The 19,088-nt window shown below is 43.7% G+C and overlaps 1 protein-coding gene across 1 annotated transcript in view; it reads right to left on the bottom strand.

Moving 5' to 3' along the window:
- Window positions 1-19,088, bottom strand: part of ATP8B3 (ATPase phospholipid transporting 8B3) — an 807,548-nt gene that overhangs the window by 465,208 nt on the left and 323,252 nt on the right. The window contains exon 7 of the mRNA XM_073545649.1: window positions 18,911-18,972. Coding sequence (XP_073401750.1) covers window positions 18,911-18,972 — 62 coding nt within the window. The remainder of the gene's footprint in view (window positions 1-18,910; window positions 18,973-19,088) is intronic.

The raw sequence follows: 19,088 nt of genomic DNA, 5'->3' as shown, positions 1-19,088 counted from the left end.
CTTTCAAAACTATGAATTAACACACGTGGAATTATATAATTAACAAAAAAGTGTGACACAACTGAAAATATGTCTTATATTCTAGGCTCTTCAAAGTAGCCACCTTTTGCTTTGATTACTGCTTTGCAAACTCTTAGCATTATCTTGATGAGCTTCAAGAGGTAGTCACCGGAAATGGTCTTCTAACAGTCTTGAAGGAGTTCCCAGAGATGCTTAGCACTTGTTGGCCCTTTTGCCTTCACTCTGCGGTCCAGCTCACCTCAAACCATCTTGTTTGGGAGGTCCAGATTGCAAAATTCGAAGGAGAGGTGGTGGACGATGAAGCCACTGACCTAACCTTGCAAGGTGCCATGAAGAGTGAGCACAGGAGTGCAAAGGTGGCAGGATCAGCAGCACGCAAAAGGCAAAAAGGGGCATTGTGGTGCTTAGAGGGAGAAGAAAGACAACTATTCCTCTGAACACCCACACATGGCAAGTTCCCAGGCCAAGAGATAGGTGTTGCTTTTTTAGGGGTGGTTTTCCCTTGCACCCCTTCCCACCCCAAAAAAGGGTATACGGTTCTTGGTTTGTTATTTTTCATGTCCTCCTCCTCCTATGGTCAAAAACTATTTCTCCTCCAGCACCTATCCCTTCACTAAATGCAGCTACCATCAGTATTAATAGGGAATAGAATACAATATATATAACCCTTTTAAGGACTGTGTCATAGGATTATTCTGATATTCTATGGAGACCGGTGACGTGGATCAGAGTGAAGACAAAGACACGGTATATCAAGACTTAATAGAGTATATTGTAGGAAAACAGGCTTCAGTTAACAGGTGAAAAGCAAACAGAGGCTCTAAGGATCAAGCAGCAGACAAGGCAGACTCAGGAATATAAGGGTGTTGTCAGTACAGACCGATGATGAGAGTTCAAGCTCAGGAATGCAGGATCCAGAGGTCCGGAGTTCGGACTGGGCTCCTAGCAGAGAGTAGGCCGCAGCGGAGGTGGGTGCAGAGCAGATACTGAGAAGTAGAGTCTTTCAGATGGGAGGCAGACCGGTAGCAAACGGGGTATCCCGGTGAACAGAAGAGACAGGCAAGATACAAGTCCTTCTAGCTGGTGAAGTATGAGATACACAAGCAAGGTATAGTGTGCAGAGTCCCTTCATCTATGCAGCAGACAGGAAACAAGGAATATCAGACAGGAAACAAGATGGCCCCCGTGAAGCCACTAACTCCATCTTAGATAAGGGCAAGACCAGGCAAAACAGGTACACAATTCAAATCCTTACATCACTCTCCTCCTAAGGCCGGGGTCACACTGGCGACAAAAACGGAAAAGTGCAATGCGATAAAAAAATCGCATTGCAATCGTCCCAATGCTAATCTATGAGGCAGCTCCCATCATCCGATTTTTTGTCGTCTCTTTTCCCCGGTCCGAGACAATCGCAGCATGCTGCGATTGTCACCGATTATCGGATCGGACTCGCCAATGCAAGTCTATGGGACTGACTAATAATTAGATAAGGGTATGTGTGTAAAATTTGGGACATGTAGGTGTTAAATTAAGGGGTTAATTCATTGAAAAAAATTGCGTGGACTCCCGCGGCAATTTCTCACCAAGAGAGGTAAAGCCAGTGACTGAGGTCACCTTGCAATTGGAAGGTGCCTTTTCTGGGGTGTCTGGGGGCAGATTTTTGTAGCCAGAGGGGGCCAAAAACAATGGTCCCTCTCAAGGCTATTAAAATATGCCCTCACTCACTGGCTTTACCTCTCTTGGTGAGAAATTGCCACGGGAGCCCACGCAATTTTTTTCAATGAACTAACCCCTTAATTTAACACCTACATGTCCCAAATTTTACACACATACCCTCATCTAATTATTAGTCAGGGACATATAAAAAAAATACATGAAATGAAATGGTCTACTGTATGTAAACCATGTGTCATTTCATGTCGTGTTTTAGAATGATTTTATAGAAGCCGGCAATTGATTTAGCGGCTATTCTACAGTGTAGAACTCTACGAAATATAAATATAAATATATATATATGTCTCAATGACGTGTATATATATATATATATATATATATATTTTCTATGTGTCTATATCTATTCTTTCTTTTCTATTTTAACCTGTCATTGGGCTGTATTATATGTCCATTTTGCATGCCTCCGACAACATATCGGCAGACGGATGTCAAACGGATGCTTAGATGCGATAAAATCGCATCCTCGCATGAAAATCGGATGACAGACGGATCACTGTTCATGAAACATTTGTGCGATTGTTGTCCGTCAAAATCGGACCAATTTTTTGTCGTTGTGTGTGACTCCAGCCTAAAAGATGTCCTCTGGATGATCTCAGACCTGGTTTATTGGGGTATCTGCTGTGGAACTGTTTGAACAGGCGAGGAGCATGGACGTTCTCCTGAGGTTCCCAGGAATTCTCCTCAAGTGAGTACCCTTGCCATTTCACCAAATACTGAAGTCGTCTCCTGTGGATCCAAGAATCGATGATCTTCTCCACTATGAATTCTTCATGCCCGTCAATGAGAACTGGATCAGGAGGAACGGATGTGCATCCGGGAAAGGGATTTTATACTACCGGTTTAAGCAGGGAGACATGAAAAACAGGATGAATTTTCAAAGAATTAGGCAACTTGAGTCGGCAGGTTACGGAACTTACTATGCTGCTGATTTTGTACGAGCCAACATATTTTTGCCCCAGTTTAGATTTTGGAACCCTGAGCTTCAAATGTTTTGCTGAAAGCCAAACCATGTCTCCTACCTTGTATGTTGGTGCTGATTTACGGAACCTGTATGCTGCCTTCTTGTATCTCTCCTGAGCTGTAGCCAGCGTTTGTTTCAGAGCATCCAAATTCTGTTGAAGAGACGTAATGCGGTCGGCTACTGCAGGCACAGACATGTCTAACGGGAGCCGAGGGTGAATACTGGGATGATATCCTTTGTTAGCAAAGAATGGAGACTGTTTGATGGATGCACGCTGTGAATTATTATACGTGAATTCAGCCAGCGGAAGTAAACTCACCCAATCATCTTGTAAGTGGCACACATAGCAAGTACTGCTCCAAGGTCTGGTTGGTCCGTTCAGTTTAGCCGTTAGACTGCAGATGGAAAGCAGATGACAAATTTACCTTGATGTCCAGAGCAGCACAGAAGCTTCGCCAAAATCTTGAGGTAAATTGGACCCCTCGATCCGATATTACTTCATCCGGAACTCTGTGTAGCCAAAAAATCTTCTGTACAATAAGATCCGCTGTCTGTTTGGCTGTCACTAAACCGGTACAGGGGATGAATTTAGCAGCCTTGGTTAACCGGTCGACCACTACTAAAATCGTGTTCTTTACTTTCGAAGTAGACAACTCTATGATAAAGTCCATTGAGATAGACCCCCAGGGATGAGATGGGATAGGAAAAGGTTGCAACAGTCCACTAGGTGAGGAGTGGGGAATTTTTGATCTGGCACATACCTCACATGACGAAACGTAATGTTGAACGTCTTTCTGGTTGGTCGGCCACCAAAGGAAGCGAGATACGAATTCCTGAGTTTTCTGGACTCCACTATGGCCGGCGATCTTAGAGCCATGCATTAATTTTAGTACACTTAATCTCACCGTTTCCGTAAAATACAGATGTTGTCCCTGGAATCAAAGTCTGTTTTTCAACGTTAGGTTTAGCTGACTGGGTGGTTGGATCAGAAGTGGATCCACAACGTAAGCCTCCTTAATATCCATTAATAGATCTTGATTGTGTAACACACCTATGAAGTTACTTTCCGAGAGTATGGTCCTCGGAGGCGAGGCCGGAGTTACATCATCCGAATGAATCCTAGACAGTGCATCGGCCTTCCCGTTGCGAGAGCCCAGCCTATAGGAAATAATGAATTCAAACTGGTTAAGAAATAGATTCCACCAAGCCTGTCTGGGTTTTAGACATCTTGCCGACCTCATGAATTCAAGGTTTCGGTGGTCCGTGACTATGACAATCTGTTGCGACACCCCGTGTAGCAGATGCCGCCATTCTTTAAATGCGGTGATAATGGCCAACAGCTCCTTATTCCCAACGTCGTAATTCCTTTCAGTGGGTGACAACCTTTGGGAAAGAAAAGCACAAGGATGTAGAAGGTCTTTCTCACCTGTTGTTTGCTAGAGTATAATTGTGGATAAATGGCATGCACGCTGTTAGTATGAGGTAGGTGCAGGCTGAACCTGGAGCTAGTCCAGTTAAGTCAAAGATATAAGAAAACAGCCGCACTCGAGATATGATTTTTCAAATGCATATAGAAGTATTTATTGAAATCACCACAGGAAAAAGACCAAATGTTGAGGTAACGTCTCGACCCTGTTTCAGGTCTTTCTCAAACCTCACTTTAATAGAATAAAAGATTGAGATGAAGGGGCCACAGTGGAGTAAATTCAAGAGGATCACAAGGAGGGCTGCAAGAGAGGGGAATGGAGATGCATAAAGATAAACAGCAGTGGCAGTAGTGCCTGTATCGGTCCGGGTGCATACCCGAAAGCCACACAGGGAAGTCCGACAGGGCACAAGGAGGGACCGAAGTCCTGGTATGAGCTGGAGGTCTGGGGCAAAAGCGCCGTCTGTGGTGGTGTGTGACACACCTTTCCAGCCCTCCTTGTGATCCTCTTGCATTTACTCCACTGTGGCCCCTTCATCTCAATCTTTTATTCTATTAAAGTGAGGTTTGAGAAAGACCCGATACAGGGTCGAAACGTTACCTCAACACTTGATTTTTTTTCCTGTGGTGATTTCAATAAATACTTCTATATGCATTTGAAAAATCATATCTCGAGTGCAGCTGTTTTTTTATATCTTTGCGAGAGTATGGCCCCTATAGCACAGTCTGAGGCATCCACTTCCACTATGAAGGCCCGGTCTGGGTATACGAGGATGGGAGCTGACGTAAATTTAGATTTCAATCTGGAAAATACTGTCTGTGCTTGTGGTGACCAAAGAAATGGCATCTTCTTCTGAGTTAGTTGAGTAATGGGTGCGACGATGTCCGAAAAATTTTTAATGAACCATCTGAAAAAATTGGCGAATCCAATAAATCGTTGCACCTCCTTCACTGCCTTGGGAATTGGCCACTCCAGAATGGCTTGCGTCTTGCTTGCATCCATGCTGAGACCCGGGGGAGAAATAACATACCCCAAGAATTGGATTTCCGTTTTGTGGAACTCGCATTTCTCCAGTTTGATGTATAAGTGATTCTGCCGTAGACTATCCAAAACCATTCTCACGTGCCACTGAAGGTCCTCGATGTTGCTGGAAAAAATTAAGATGTCATCCAAATAAATCACAATGAGAATATCGAGTACATCTCTGAAAATATTGTTTGCCAAGTGTTGAAATGTAACTGATGCGTTACGAAGACCGAAAGACATAACAAGGTACTCAAAATGCCCATAACGTGACCGGAAGGCTGTTTTCCACTCGTCACCGGGGTGGATCCGTACTAAATTGTATGCTCCATGGAGACCTAACTTTGTGAAAATCTTAGCGTGTCGTACCCTCTCAAACAGTTCGGGAATTAGTGGGAGCGGAGGAGTTTCTAATCGTAATTTTCTTGAGCTCTCGGTAATCGATACACGGTCAGAGTAAGCCGTCTTTCTCTTTGACAAAGAATATTGGAGCACCTGCTGGAGAGGAAGACGGTCGCATAAATCCCTTAGCTAGGTTCTCATCGATATACTCCTTGAGGGCTTTCAATTCTGGCCCGTACAAAGGATAAATATTCCCAAACGGAATCACGGTACCAGGTCGCAGTTCCACGGGACAGTCGTACAGCCGATGTGGTGGCAATTTGTCCGAGTTTTTCTTGTCACATACATCTACAAAATCATGATATTCTACTGGTAGTTTTAAATCAACTGTGCCTGCTGACCCGAATGAAGCTAATTCTCCTGATGGAATCTGTTTACTTGGAAACTGTAATTCCCTCATCTCCCAGTTGATAGTAGGATTTTGCAGTTGTAGCCGTGATCTTGCGATTTTTTTTGGGGACAAGCCGATATATAGTGACCCGATTTTCCGCAGTAGAAGCATACATTTTCTCTGAAACGATGTTCCTTGCGTGCGTCGAGGGAACTTCTCTGAATTGCATCAACCTGCATAGGTTCTGACTCTGCCTGGGGCAAAGACTTGTTCTGAGCTTCCCTGGAGGGAGACAGAAAGGGTATAGGGTTGTTACGGTTGGCATCTGCCCACCTCTCTTGCCAGCGTTCTGTGAGACTAATATCTATCCGAATACAATGATTTATGAAGTCTGCCAGGTTAGTAGGTGTTTCGCCTCGAGCCAGTTCATCCTTAATTGTAGCAGATAAACCCCTCCTGAACAATGCGTATTTTGCAGAGTCGCACCATGTAGTATCCAGCACCTACATCCGAAATTCCATTGCATATTCTACGACAGGACGTTTTCCTTGACGGAGCATCAGTAATGCGGTTTCTGCCATGACGTTTCGGTTGCGATCATCGAACATCTGACACATTGCGGCAACAAAGTCACTTAGAGAATTTAAACATACATCATTGGTTTCAATCAAGGGGTTTGCTCAGGCTAGAGCTTTGTTTGTTAACAGCATTATCATGGTTAACACCTTGTCCCGTTCAGTTGGAAACTGGGCCGCACGTGCTGTAAAGTATAGCTGGCACTGATTTAAGAACCCACAGAATTTTTCCCTTTCACCAAACCCGAATGGCGGGAGCTTGGGAAAGGCTGGACCCACAGCTAGTGCTGAAGCTGGGGCCGGAATCGGAACTGGAACCAGGGCTGAAGCTGCGGTTCTACATTTGAGAGGCGAGTAGCTATGGCCTGAATGGATATATCGGCCACATTCGCATTATGGTTAGTTTGAGTCTCCAATGCCCCAACTTTGTTTTTATCGCCTGAAGCTCCCTGTGAAGTCCTGTGACGTATGAGCATAGCTTTTTCATACGAACCTCCATAGAATCTGAGCCAGTGATCTCTATTTTTTGAGGCTTGTGTATCCTGTCATAGGATTACTCTGATATTCTATGAAGACCGGTGACGTGTTGGTTTAAGGTTGCATCACAAAGAACTGTAAGGTAATAATAATCCTTCTAATAAATAATAATAAATTTTATTTTTATAGCGCCGACATATTCCGCAGCACTTTACATTTCAGAGGGGATTTGTACAGACAATAGACATTACAGCATAACAATAATCACATACAGTAGATTATAACAAATACCAAGAGGAGTGAGGGCCCTGCTCGCAAGCTTACAGTCTATGAGGAAAGAGGTAGACACGAAAGGTGGGTGGTAACAGTTGCCCTGATTGTATGGACCAGCCATAATGTTAAGTGTGTAACAGTACAGACACAGAGGGCTAATGGATGCATAAAGCATGTGGGAACATGATGCTGGGAACCTGGTTATGGTAAAATTTTGGGCTCTGCCACACAGGGATAGGTTAGGTTAATGTGTTGAGGCGATAGGCCAGTCTGAATAAATGCGTTTTCAGGACACGCTTAAAATTGTGGGGATTGGGGACTAATCGTATTGACCTGGGAAGTGCATTCCAAAGAATTGGCGCGGCACGTGTAAAGTCTTGGAGACGGGAGTGGGAGGTTCTGACTATTGAGGATACTAACCTCAGGTCATCAGCAGAACGGAGGGCGCGGGTAGGGTGGTATACTGAAACAAGGGAGGAGATGTAGGGTGGTGCTGAGCCATGGAGGGCTTTGTGGGTGAGGGTAATAAGTTTATACTGAATTCTGGAGTAGATACTGAATTCTGGAGTGGACACTTCTAAGACACTTTCCCTTCTCCATAAACTTTCCCTACACTAATTGCAGCTCAGAACGGTATTATTTGAGAATAGAAGCTATTTTAATAAGCCCTGCTTTAAGGCTCCACCAGAAGGGACTGTAACACAATGGAACGTGCCTAAATGCTTGTAATCAGCTAGACCTATTACAGCAGCTAAGCCTGTACTAATTACAGCTAACAGTGGTATTGGGAAATAGCCCTGAAAAGCACTGCTTGTTTAATCTTGCACCAGCAGGTCTTGGAACGCAGACACTCTATCCTTTCTCCAACAGCATCTCTTCCTACACTATCTCTGGTTGCACTGCACCCAACATGGCGTCACCAGCTCTTATATAGACCGAATGACGCGATGTGGCCGGCCAATCACAGTAATGCCAGTATCAAAGATGGCTACGGCATTACCGTGATTGTCAGGCAACACACCCATGTTTTTTTTTTTTGCTCCTACAGAAAAACACGGAGTTTCAATCCGAGATATATAATAAAAATATTTTTATTTATATAATCTAAATATAATCACACATAATACAGACAAAAGACAAGATGTTCATACAAGGCTCATATATAGTAACCACAGCATCACAGTAAGTAACAGGATGGATAAAGGATGTAAATTTCCTGGGTGAAGTAGTTAATATCATACTAACATCATACAAAATTCAATAAAGTGCATAGTGCATGATAATCAATCATAATGAGCAGACAGAGCTAAATCACTCAAGAAACCTCAAGAAACACAGTGGCCTAGAATATATACAGTTGTGGCCAAAAGTATTGACACCCCTGCAATTCTGTCAGATAATACTCAGTTTCTTCCTGAAAATGATTGCAAACACAAATTCTTTGGTATTATTATCTTCATTTAATTTGTCTTAAATGAAAAAACACAAAAGAGAATGTAGCAAAAAGCAAAACATTGATCAATTCACACAAAACTCCAAAAATGTGCCAGACAAAAGTATTGGCACCCTCAGCCTAATACTTGGTTGCACAACCTTTAGCCAAAATAACTGCGACCAACCGCTTCCGGTAACCATCAATGAGTTTCTTACAATGCTCTGCTGGAATTTTAGACCATTCTTCTTTGGCAAACTGCTCCAGGTCCCTGATATTTGAAGGGTGCCTTCTCCAAACTGCCATTTTTAGATCTCTCCACAGGTGTTCTATGGGATTCAGGTCTGGACTCATTGCTGGCCACCTTAGAAGTCTCCAGTGCTTTCTCTCAAACCATTTTCTAGTGCTTTTTGAAGTGTGTTTTGGGTCATTATCCTGCTGGAAGACCCATGACCTCTGAGGGAGACCCAACTTTCTCACACTGGGCCCTACATTATGCTGCAAAATTTGTTGGTAGTCTTCTGACTTCATAATGTCATGCACACGGTCAAGCAGTCCAGTGCCAGAGGCAGCAAAGCAACCCCAAAACATCAGGGAACCATGTTTGGCTGTAGGGACCGTGTTCTTTTCTTTGAATGCCTCTTTTTTTCTCCTGTAGACTCTATGTTGATGCCTTTGCCCAAAAAGCTCTACTTTTGTCTCATCTGACCAGAGAACATTCTTCCAAAATGTTTTAGGCTTTTTCAGGTAAGTTTTGGCAAACTCCAGCCTGGCTTTTTTATGTCTTGGGGTAAGAAGTGGGGTCTTCCTGGCTCTCCTACCATACAGTCCCTTTTCATTCAGACGCCGACGGATAGTACGGGTTGACACTGTTGTACCCTCGGACTGCAGGGCAGCTTGAACTTGTTTGGATGTTAGTCGAGGTTCTTTATCCAACATCCGCACAATCTTGCGTTGAAATCTCTTGTCAATTTTTCTTTTCCGTCCACATCTAGGGAGGTTAGCCACAGTGCCATGGGCTTTAAACTTCTTGATGACACTGCACACGGTAGACACAGGAACATTCAGGTCTTTGGAGATGGACTTGTAGCCTTGAGATTGCTCATGCTGCCTCACAATTTGGTTTCTCAAGTCCTCAGACAGTTCTTTGGTCTTCTTTCTTTTCTCCATGCTCAATGTGGTACACACAAAGACACAGGACAGAGGTTGAGTCAACTTTAATCCATGTCAACTGGCTGCAAGTGTGATTTAGTTATTGCCAACACCTGTTAGGTGCCACAGGTAAGTTACAGGTGCTGTTAATTACACAAATTAGAGAAGCATCACATGATTTTTCGAACAGTGCCAATACTTTTGTCCACCCTCTTTTTTATGTTTGGTGTGGAATTATATCCAATTTGGCTTTAGGACAATTCTTTTTGTGTTTTTTCATTTAAGACAAATTAAATGAAGATAATAATACCAAAGAATTTGTGTTTGCAATCATTTTCAGGAAGAAACTGAGTATTATCTGACAGAATTGCAGGGGTGTCAATACTATTGGCCACAACTGTAGGTAAGCGGTGAGTCATAAATCAACAACCACTGCGGAGAAAATAAATATCTTACCCATATGTATCTGCTGGTGAGCGTGGCACGGAAAAAGCAGCTCCGATGCGCGTTTCGCGTGGGCTTCCTCGGACTTCCTGGCGTGGGCTCCATGTTTATTGGCTGAAAAACAGCCACAAAAAGTGCTGGGCGGGCAATCGAGCATGGTGAACAGTACCCAGATACTCTTGCGAGTAAAGAGTATATCAAGTACCGTAATGCCAGATCAAATAACAAGCAGTACTGAGTATTTTTGCTCATTACCATTTATTACACCTTTTTTACAGACTGGCAATTAAACATACAAACTCGAAGAAAATATGGATTTTACAGGAAAAAATGTTAGGAAACATTGTTTCCTGTATAATGACTTGTATATATGGCAAAATAAAAAAAGAGAGAACAGAAAGCCTCCTCCAACCCTTTCAGGCTGTGTTCACATGTAGCGTTTAGGCACTGTGACTCCTACACTCATAAAGCCAGTGCACTAAGTGCAAGGGCTGACAAAACTTAGAAAGGTTCTCCAATACACCCTGGAAGACATGCAGGCGAGGGCCTCAGACACATAGACACGTAGAGGAAGGACTCTGAATCTTTTTAAAATTGTATCAAAATTGAATCAGAGTCCGAAACTGGCAAGGCTCTGCAGTCATAGGGAGATCTATCTAAACTTACAAGAAGGCATTGCAATACAGCCAGCAAGACACGTAAAGGAGGAACTCCGATTCAGTTTTGATACAATTTTAAAAAGATTCTGACTCCGAAACTTGCAAATGCTATGCAGTCACTGCAAGGCCTAGATAAACGAAGCATTGCGATACAGCCAACAAGACACAGAGGGAGGACTCTGAATACAGTTGTGGACAATTTTAAAAAGATTGTGAATTGGATTGGAAGAAGAATAGCTTTTTGGACAATTTTAAAAAGATTGTGACTCCGAGACTAGATAAACCTGAAAAAAATTAGCAAGAGGCAAACCAGTACACATAGTAAGACATGCAGGTGAGGGCCTCAGAAAACCTTTTTTGAATCTTATCAACCCCTTCAGCTTCCAAGCCTGTTTTCACCTTCATGACCAGGTCAAATTTTACAATTTTGACCAGTGTCACTTTATGAGGTAATAACTCTGGAATGCTTCAATGGATCCTACTGATTCTAAGACTGTTTTTTTCGAGACATATTGTACTTCATGATAGTGGTAACATTTCTTCTATATAACTTGCGTTTATTTGTTAAAAAAAATTGAAATTTGGCAAAAATTTCGAAAATTTTGCAATTTTTAAACTTTAAATTCTTATGACCTTAAATCAGAGTTATGTAACAGAAAATAGTTAATAAATAACATTTATCATATGTCTACTTTACATGAGCCCAATTTTTTAAACATGATTTTTTGTTAGGAAGTTATAAGAGTTAAAATTTGACCAACGATTTCTCACTTTTTCAACTAAATTTGCAAAACCATTTTTTTTTAAGGACCACATTGCATTTGAAGTGAATTTGATGGGTCTATATGACAGAAAATACCCAGACCTGACCGCACCCCTCAAGGTGCTCAAAACCACATTCAAGAAGTTTATTAACCCTTCAGGTGCTTCATAGGAATTTTTAGAATGTGGAAGGAAAAATTGAACATTTAACTTTTTTTCACAACAATTTTACTTTAGACCGCAAATTTTTTATTTTCACAAGGGTAACAGGAAAAAATGGACCAAAAAATGTATTGTGCAATTTCTCCTAAACATGCGGAAAATCACTGGGTGCATCGCATGTTTTTGAATATAAAATTTGCTGGAATAATTAGCGGACGCCATGTCACGTTTGGAAAGCCCCTGATGTGCCTAATCAGTGGAAATCCCACAAAAGTGACACCATTATGAAAACTATTACTCTCAGGGAACTTATCTAGATGTGTAGTGAGCACCTTGAGCCCCAAGGTGCTTCACAGAAGTTTATAAAATTGAGCTGTGAAAATAAAAAAAAAAAAATCACAATTTTCTCACAAAAAATTTTTAGCCCCAAATTTTGCATTTTATAAGGGTAAGGCCGGGGTCACATTTGCGAGTGCAATGCGAGAAACTCGCACAAGTCTCTTGCTTCAATATCTGGCACTGCCGTCGGCACTCAGGAACCGTAGTGTGTGGCTGCATGTCTTTCTATGCAGCTGAATGCTCCGGGTCAGAGTGCCGGCGGCAGTGCCGAGTATTGAAGAGAGCGACTCGGGCGAGTTTCTCGCATTGCACTCGCAAGTGTGATACCAGCCTAACAGTAGAAATTGAACCGCAAAATTTGTTGTGCAATTTCTCCTGAGGAAGTCGATACCCAAAATGTGGAAGTAAACTCCTTTTCTTCCAGCAGGGCTTGGAAGAAAAGGAGCAACATTTGACTTTTCAATGCAAAATTTACTGGAATAATTAGCGGACGCCATGTCACGTTTGGAGAGCCCCTGATGTGCCTAGACAGTGGAAACACCTCACTAGTGACACCATTTTGGAAACTACACCCCTCAGGGAATTTATTTAAATGTGTGGTGAGCACCTTGAACCCCTAGGTGCTTCACAGAGGGTTATAATATTGAGCCGTGAAAATAACAAAAATCTAATTTTTCCCACAAAAATGTTGTCTAGCCCCAAAGTGCACCGTACAATTTGTGCACAATTTCTCCTGAGTACACCGATATCCAATATGTGGCAGAAAACTACTGTTTGGGCACAAAGAAGGGCTTGAAAGGGAATGAGCGCCATTTAACCTTTTGAAAGCAAAATTTGCTTGAGCAATTAACGGACACCATGTCGCATTTGGAGATCCCCCGATGTACCTAAACAGTGAAAACTCCCCCATAAGTGTCCCCATTTTGGAAACTAGATGTCTCAAAGAATGTATCGAGATGAGATGTGGTGAGAACCTTGATCCCCCATGTGCTTCTCAGCAGTTTATAACATTGTGCCATGAAAATTTAAAAAAAAAATCACATTTTTACCAATAATTTTATTTTAGCCCCAAATTTTTAATTTTAACAAGGGTAACAGGAGAAAATAGAACCCAAAATTTGTTGTGCAATTTATCCTGAGTATGCCGATAACCCATATGTGGTCAAAAACTACTTTTGAGGCACAGTGCAAAGCTCAGCTCTATATTGGAGTTAAGATTTTGCTGGATTGGTTTCAGGGTGCCATATCATATTGGCAGAGTCCCTGAGGTGCCAGATCAGCAGAACCCAACATAAGAGACACCATTTTACAAACTACAACTCTCAATGAATTTATCTAGGGGTGCAGTGATCATATTGACAATACAATTGGGTCACAAAATTTTATACCACTGGCCAATGAAGAAAATAATCACATTTTTAATAGCGATGAGTGAATATTTCAAGGTTCGACTTGGCGACTGTTATGATTTTTGCCGAACAGTTTGTGGAATATATACGAACCCCATTGAATTCAATGGGAGGCAAAACAAAACGCATAGACAGCATTTTCAAGGGGGGGCAAAAAAGCTGTCGAACCAGCTCAAATTAAGGCAGACACCATGAAAAGTGGCATCAATTGCCCCAGAATACAAGTAGTATAATTGCACAGCATGGATGCATGGGACAGGGCTTGGACCAACATTTCTAGCTTGAACATTGATCAGTAACAGGTGGAAGAGTTACAAGTGTAGGCCTGGTGCTCAGAAAGCACTGCCAAATTCATGCAACACACATGAAAGAGACCAAGTTAGAGTCCAATCATTTCCAAAAATAAGTGGAGGACACCAGGAAAAGTGGAATCATTTGTCCCACAGCATAAATTTGACAATGGCACAGCAGCAGTCAGCCATGGGTCTTGTAAGAGGTATCAGGGTGTGGGCCAGCATTTACAGCTTTGAATTTAAGTATAAATTAAGACAAGTTGGGTGAGAGTTCGGTGTATACCTGCTGTGTTGGGAGCTCTGATACCTCATGCAACAGCTCAAACTGTTTTTTTGCTCAGCCACACTCACGTGACACAATTATCAGCTTGGTAGACCACTAAAGTTAGAAAAATTTAAGGGTAGTAACACAGGTAGTTGACTGATCAATTGATCTACAGTAGAAATTTTAGAATGACACAGCAGCAGTCAGCCATAGGCCATGCATGAGGTATCAGGGTCTAGAACCAGGAGGCGTGGTTTCAAGTGGAGTGTGGGGTAGTGACCACTGTGTCCACTAGGGGGTGCTGTGTGGGTGTCCCAGGACAGGCGTATAAGCATTTCCAGTGTCCTGATAGGAGTAGGATGCTGAATGATCGTAATGTATCTCAAGGTGGGTGGCCTTGGGATGAAGGCTTGATTATGTGCTGATCAGCAGAGCTGATCTTTTGTGCCAATGTGTTAAGGAGAGCTACCTACAAATCCACCTAGGGGTGTGTCTAAAAACCCCATAGTAAAGTATATGTGTATGAATGCTTGAAGGACCTGTGATGAGGTCATAGCCATGTGACCAGGTGGGCGTGGCTACGGACCATATAAGGTGGCCAGGGTAGGTCACATGAGTGAATGCTGGAACCCGCTTGGTCCGTATGAAAGGTCTCATCTGGGCTGACGTGAGACCGACTGAAGGAAGATGGGTCTGCTTTCCTGTACACGTGAGACGAGTGTGTGAGAGTTCCCTGGAGGGAATGAATGTCTGCACTAAGACGCAGCCATGAGGTAAACCCGGACAGGGGATATAACTCTGAGGCTAGAGAGCCTGTGTACTGGACATTGCACAACCTGTGTGACCACAGGATAAGCAGAGTGAAGCTCTGTCATGGATGCTATGCTGTTTATATGAACTTTCTGTTGCTGTTCCTGGTGTCATGATCCATGCTGGATCATGACTGATAAAAAGCACAGGTAACCTTTTTTTTTTTCTTAAGCTGTGCTTAAGTTTGGTTTTTGCCCCGGTGGCCATTACGATTATTACACAGTGGTGTCTTTTGTTCTAAGTTTGCCCCCAATGGAGGTGAGCGTAAGTGCACATGATTAATGCAGGTGTGATTGCTCTGGCTCTGCTATAAAAGAGTCACAGGTGTTGCAATCAGTGTTGGTGATAGTGTTCATTTCAACCATCCTTGGTGGAGGAAGGAGCTGGAGAGCGTTCCTTAGAGCACTGTCTTAGCCCTGGTGTGGAACGAGTCAGAGGGGATTTCCTTGTAGCTCTGACAGAGGTTTTTGGCAGTTATTCAGGAGGAAAGCTGCATGCTGGTGGTGGACTCTGTTGCCGGGAGCAAGAGCAACAGAGTAAAGCTAAGTGGTGTTTCCCTGTTTGTGTTTTTCCTTAGTGTGTATTAGTACAGCGGTGGGGCCAGTGCCTGCACCACCCATCTCCCTAGCAAGTGTGCTAGGGTGACAGGATCCTGATCGGCGCCCGGTGCGGAACCGGCATAGGGAACGTTAGGAGCGTTAGGGACCCTGACTCAGGGGAGTGCAGGAGGTCTCCACGTCCCCGCTACCTATCGCAGGGCCCACCGTTGTAACTGTTTCCCCTTTCCCTGTGTCTTGTTTTAATTACCGGCCTGCGGGCTGTGTCACACAGGACAGTTTCACGTGCCGCGTCTTGTTTCAGTTACCGACCTGCGAGTCGCGTCACACAGGACGGGTCATCGTGACATTATCACCAACCCATAACTTTTTTTTCTGCTGAGCCATGGACCCAGTTCAGACCTTTGCCCAAATGCTGCAGACCCTTACTGATGAGATTAGTGGGCTGTGCGGTGAGTTGGTGCAGCAACTGCAGCAGTTGGTGGGCTTTGGTGGCTTGGTTCAGAGACAGGCTCAGCCAGAACCCAAGATATCACTCCCTGACAGGTTTTCTGCGTGGCCACGGCAGCTTGTATTGATTCATGTGTGCCAGGTTGCCCAGAGGCAATGAAAAGCTGTCCTCGGTGGGAGGTGTATAGTTTGGGTTCTCTGCATCCCCCCTTGCCTTGCCCGTGAGTTGATCTGAGTGCCAACCCACTGTGAACATAGTTGTTCCTCCTCCTACTCATCGTCCTCCCAAACTGTCCCTTGGCTGTACAGCTGGGTACCTGGCCGCTGTTGGGACAATAACCCATCCTCCAAATCATGTGTGGACGACAAGCCTAATAACGGTGTGAATTGGCCCTGCTCCTCCTGATCCTCTTCCTCCAGATCCACAACCTCATCCATCATGGCCTGAATTTTTTTTTGAGTATTCAATGCAGCACAACATGACACACATGTCCGGCAAGGTGAAGTGCTTGGTGGTGAAGTGCTGAGCAGAGCAACTCAGCCGTGCGTGCACCTGCTGAAACTCCACGATTGCCTGATGTTACTTGCACAGTCTCTCAAGCATATGCAAGGTGGAGTTCTACCTTGTTGGTGCGTCACATATTAGGATGTGAGTGAGAAGGCAGAAGTGATGCAGTGCATACAGGCAAACAACAACAGGGTGAGAATGCCGAAAGTGCGCACACACTGCCTGCACTTTCAGCAGCAGCTCCAACATGTGTGGATAGTTTTTCAGGAAGCACTGCACCACTAAATTCAGCATATGTGACCAGCAAGGTGTGTACATCAAACTGGCTAGGCCCAGAGCTGCTAAGAGATTTTGCCCGCTGTTGCACATAACGAGGCTGGGCTTGAGATGGAGGAAGCGGAGTAGGAGGATGAGGCAACCTGGCAGATAAACGTCAAAAATCCGAGGTGGTTGAACATGAGCTAGAATGCCTTCCACCTCTGTATCAGCCACCACTTTATTTACCCAGTTGGCAGTTAGGAAAATGTAACGTGTAAATGTAAAAGTAGTGGCGGCTGGGAACAACATACTGCAGGACAGTCACTGCCATCAGTTTTTTAAACTTTCTGTCTCCACGAGCCTGAATGGCAGCATTTCAAAGGCCAGTCATTTTGAAATGCTGACATTCAGGACCATGACTCACTGGTGGTTAGGGGGGTATCTCCTCTTTCTTTAGAGGGTTTAGGGGATGGAAAACTGAACTGCACATGTCACTAGGATATCCTCCTCTCCATGTGGGATCTAGGACCTCAACATCTCCTGCAACATCTTCCGCAGACTCCTCAATTCTGCCCTCCTTGATGGTCCGCACACTGCAGATAGACGGTGCAGTTGGCAACGGAGATCCATCATCATCTGACATGTGCTGCGGTGGTCCACTAACCATTTGTAGTAGCCCTCCCACGACCTTATCCTCAACAAGTTGTAGAGCACAAGTGCACTTAGTCTCTTCCATTTCAGGGGCAGGGCCAGGTGGAACCCAGTCAGCTGAGTCATAAAAAAGTCTGCTTAGCTGACTTGCAAGGAGATGAGATGGAAGCTGAATGACCATTGCACTTTATGTAGTGGAGTGGGTAGATAGTAATGCAAAAAGTTACTGTCAGCCATCCAATCTAACACCTTTTCAACATTTTCTGGCCACAAAATTTGTGCTGCATAATATCCTGTAGCCTGCACGCACCAGAGGAAGGTTTTGTATTTGTGCTGTTCCGTGTAAGTTATGTTATGTTTATATGTATTGTATTTGTCATATTTTACAATGTACTGTTCGTGAACAGAACACCGCACTGGTACTTTGCCCATTGGATTGCGGTTGGGTCAGAGATAGTTTGGAAGTTTCAATTCTCATTTTTTCCAATATAATTAAAAAAGGACTATCATCATTGATTCTACAATTGTCCCAACTAACACATTTTGTATCCTCCTCAAAAGGCCATAGTCAAAGATAACAGCCTGGGGTGTCACGCTTAATTCACGACGCTGTTATCGTTTTGTCACGAACAACCGGTTATTGGAGAACTAAAATGAGCATATAGTATAAACACATCCGATTCCAATGCATGGAATATACAGTATGATTGGAAATGTCCTGTGAAGGAAGGAAGCTTGCAGGGACACCGGCGCTACATCTTCACTCTTGAGCATTTGATATCGCCGACATATTTTTATTGGAATTTTTCCTTTCCATAGATGCAAAACATGGCATGGCTGTTGTCAGCGATCTGACAACTATTGATTTGGGTCCATGCTGCTGTCCGGTGTCCACGGCGAGGGCATCACCGGTTTCCCTGCGGCCATCGTCCTGAAGCCGTGGGCCGCCGGAGTCCTCAGGAAAATTGCCGCTGAAAGGCCGCGCGTGCGCAGATTGAGACCTTGGTGGCCATTTTCATTTAGCCAATTGTCGGATTTCAATCTGCGCACTCTTGGCCTCCGGCAGCAATTTTCCTCAATCCTCCAGCGGCCCACAGCTTCAGGATGATGGCCCCAGGGAAACCGGTGATGCGTTCGCAGTGGACACACTTCTGCCACCGGCAACCTGAGGAAGGGACCCTGCTCAGGTGCACTCCACACCACCCACCGCCGCAGCCTCGCCACATCTCTGCCGACACCGGTTCTGCTGCACCAACCCACCTGCCTGGGTTCACACCATAAGACGCACCCCTCATTTTCCTCCCAAATTTTGGAGGAAAAAAGTGTGTCTTATGGTGCGAAAAATACTTTAGAAAGGAGCTTAACTATGGCAGTTAGTTCACATGAAAGGGACTTTACAAGTAGTAACCAAACCTTAAAGTTATAGTATTACACATGCATTTGTGAACCAATTGTATGTTAATATGCACAAACTCATAATTTCAAATTTTATAATATCTATTTTTAAATAAAAATTAAAGTTAAAAAGCACTAACCATTTTTCTTTAAGGATTTCACATGGTCTGTTGTTTATAGCTTTGTCACTTCTGTGTCGTGCCTGAAGAGATAAAAGTATTTTTAGTCTATTTATGTATTCTGTACTTTTGGTCATTTATATGAACTCATATTGATCAACATCTCATGGGTATGGAAGATGCCATGTAACGTAAACAC

Source organism: Dendrobates tinctorius, unplaced genomic scaffold, assembly GCF_039654945.1.
Source record: "Dendrobates tinctorius isolate UK_male_01 unplaced genomic scaffold, ASM3965494v1 ptg000011l, whole genome shotgun sequence".
Classification (NCBI taxonomy): domain Eukaryota; kingdom Metazoa; phylum Chordata; class Amphibia; order Anura; family Dendrobatidae; genus Dendrobates; species Dendrobates tinctorius.
The sequence above is the reverse complement of the archived record's forward strand: the minus strand, read 5'-3'. Positions and strand labels throughout refer to the sequence as shown.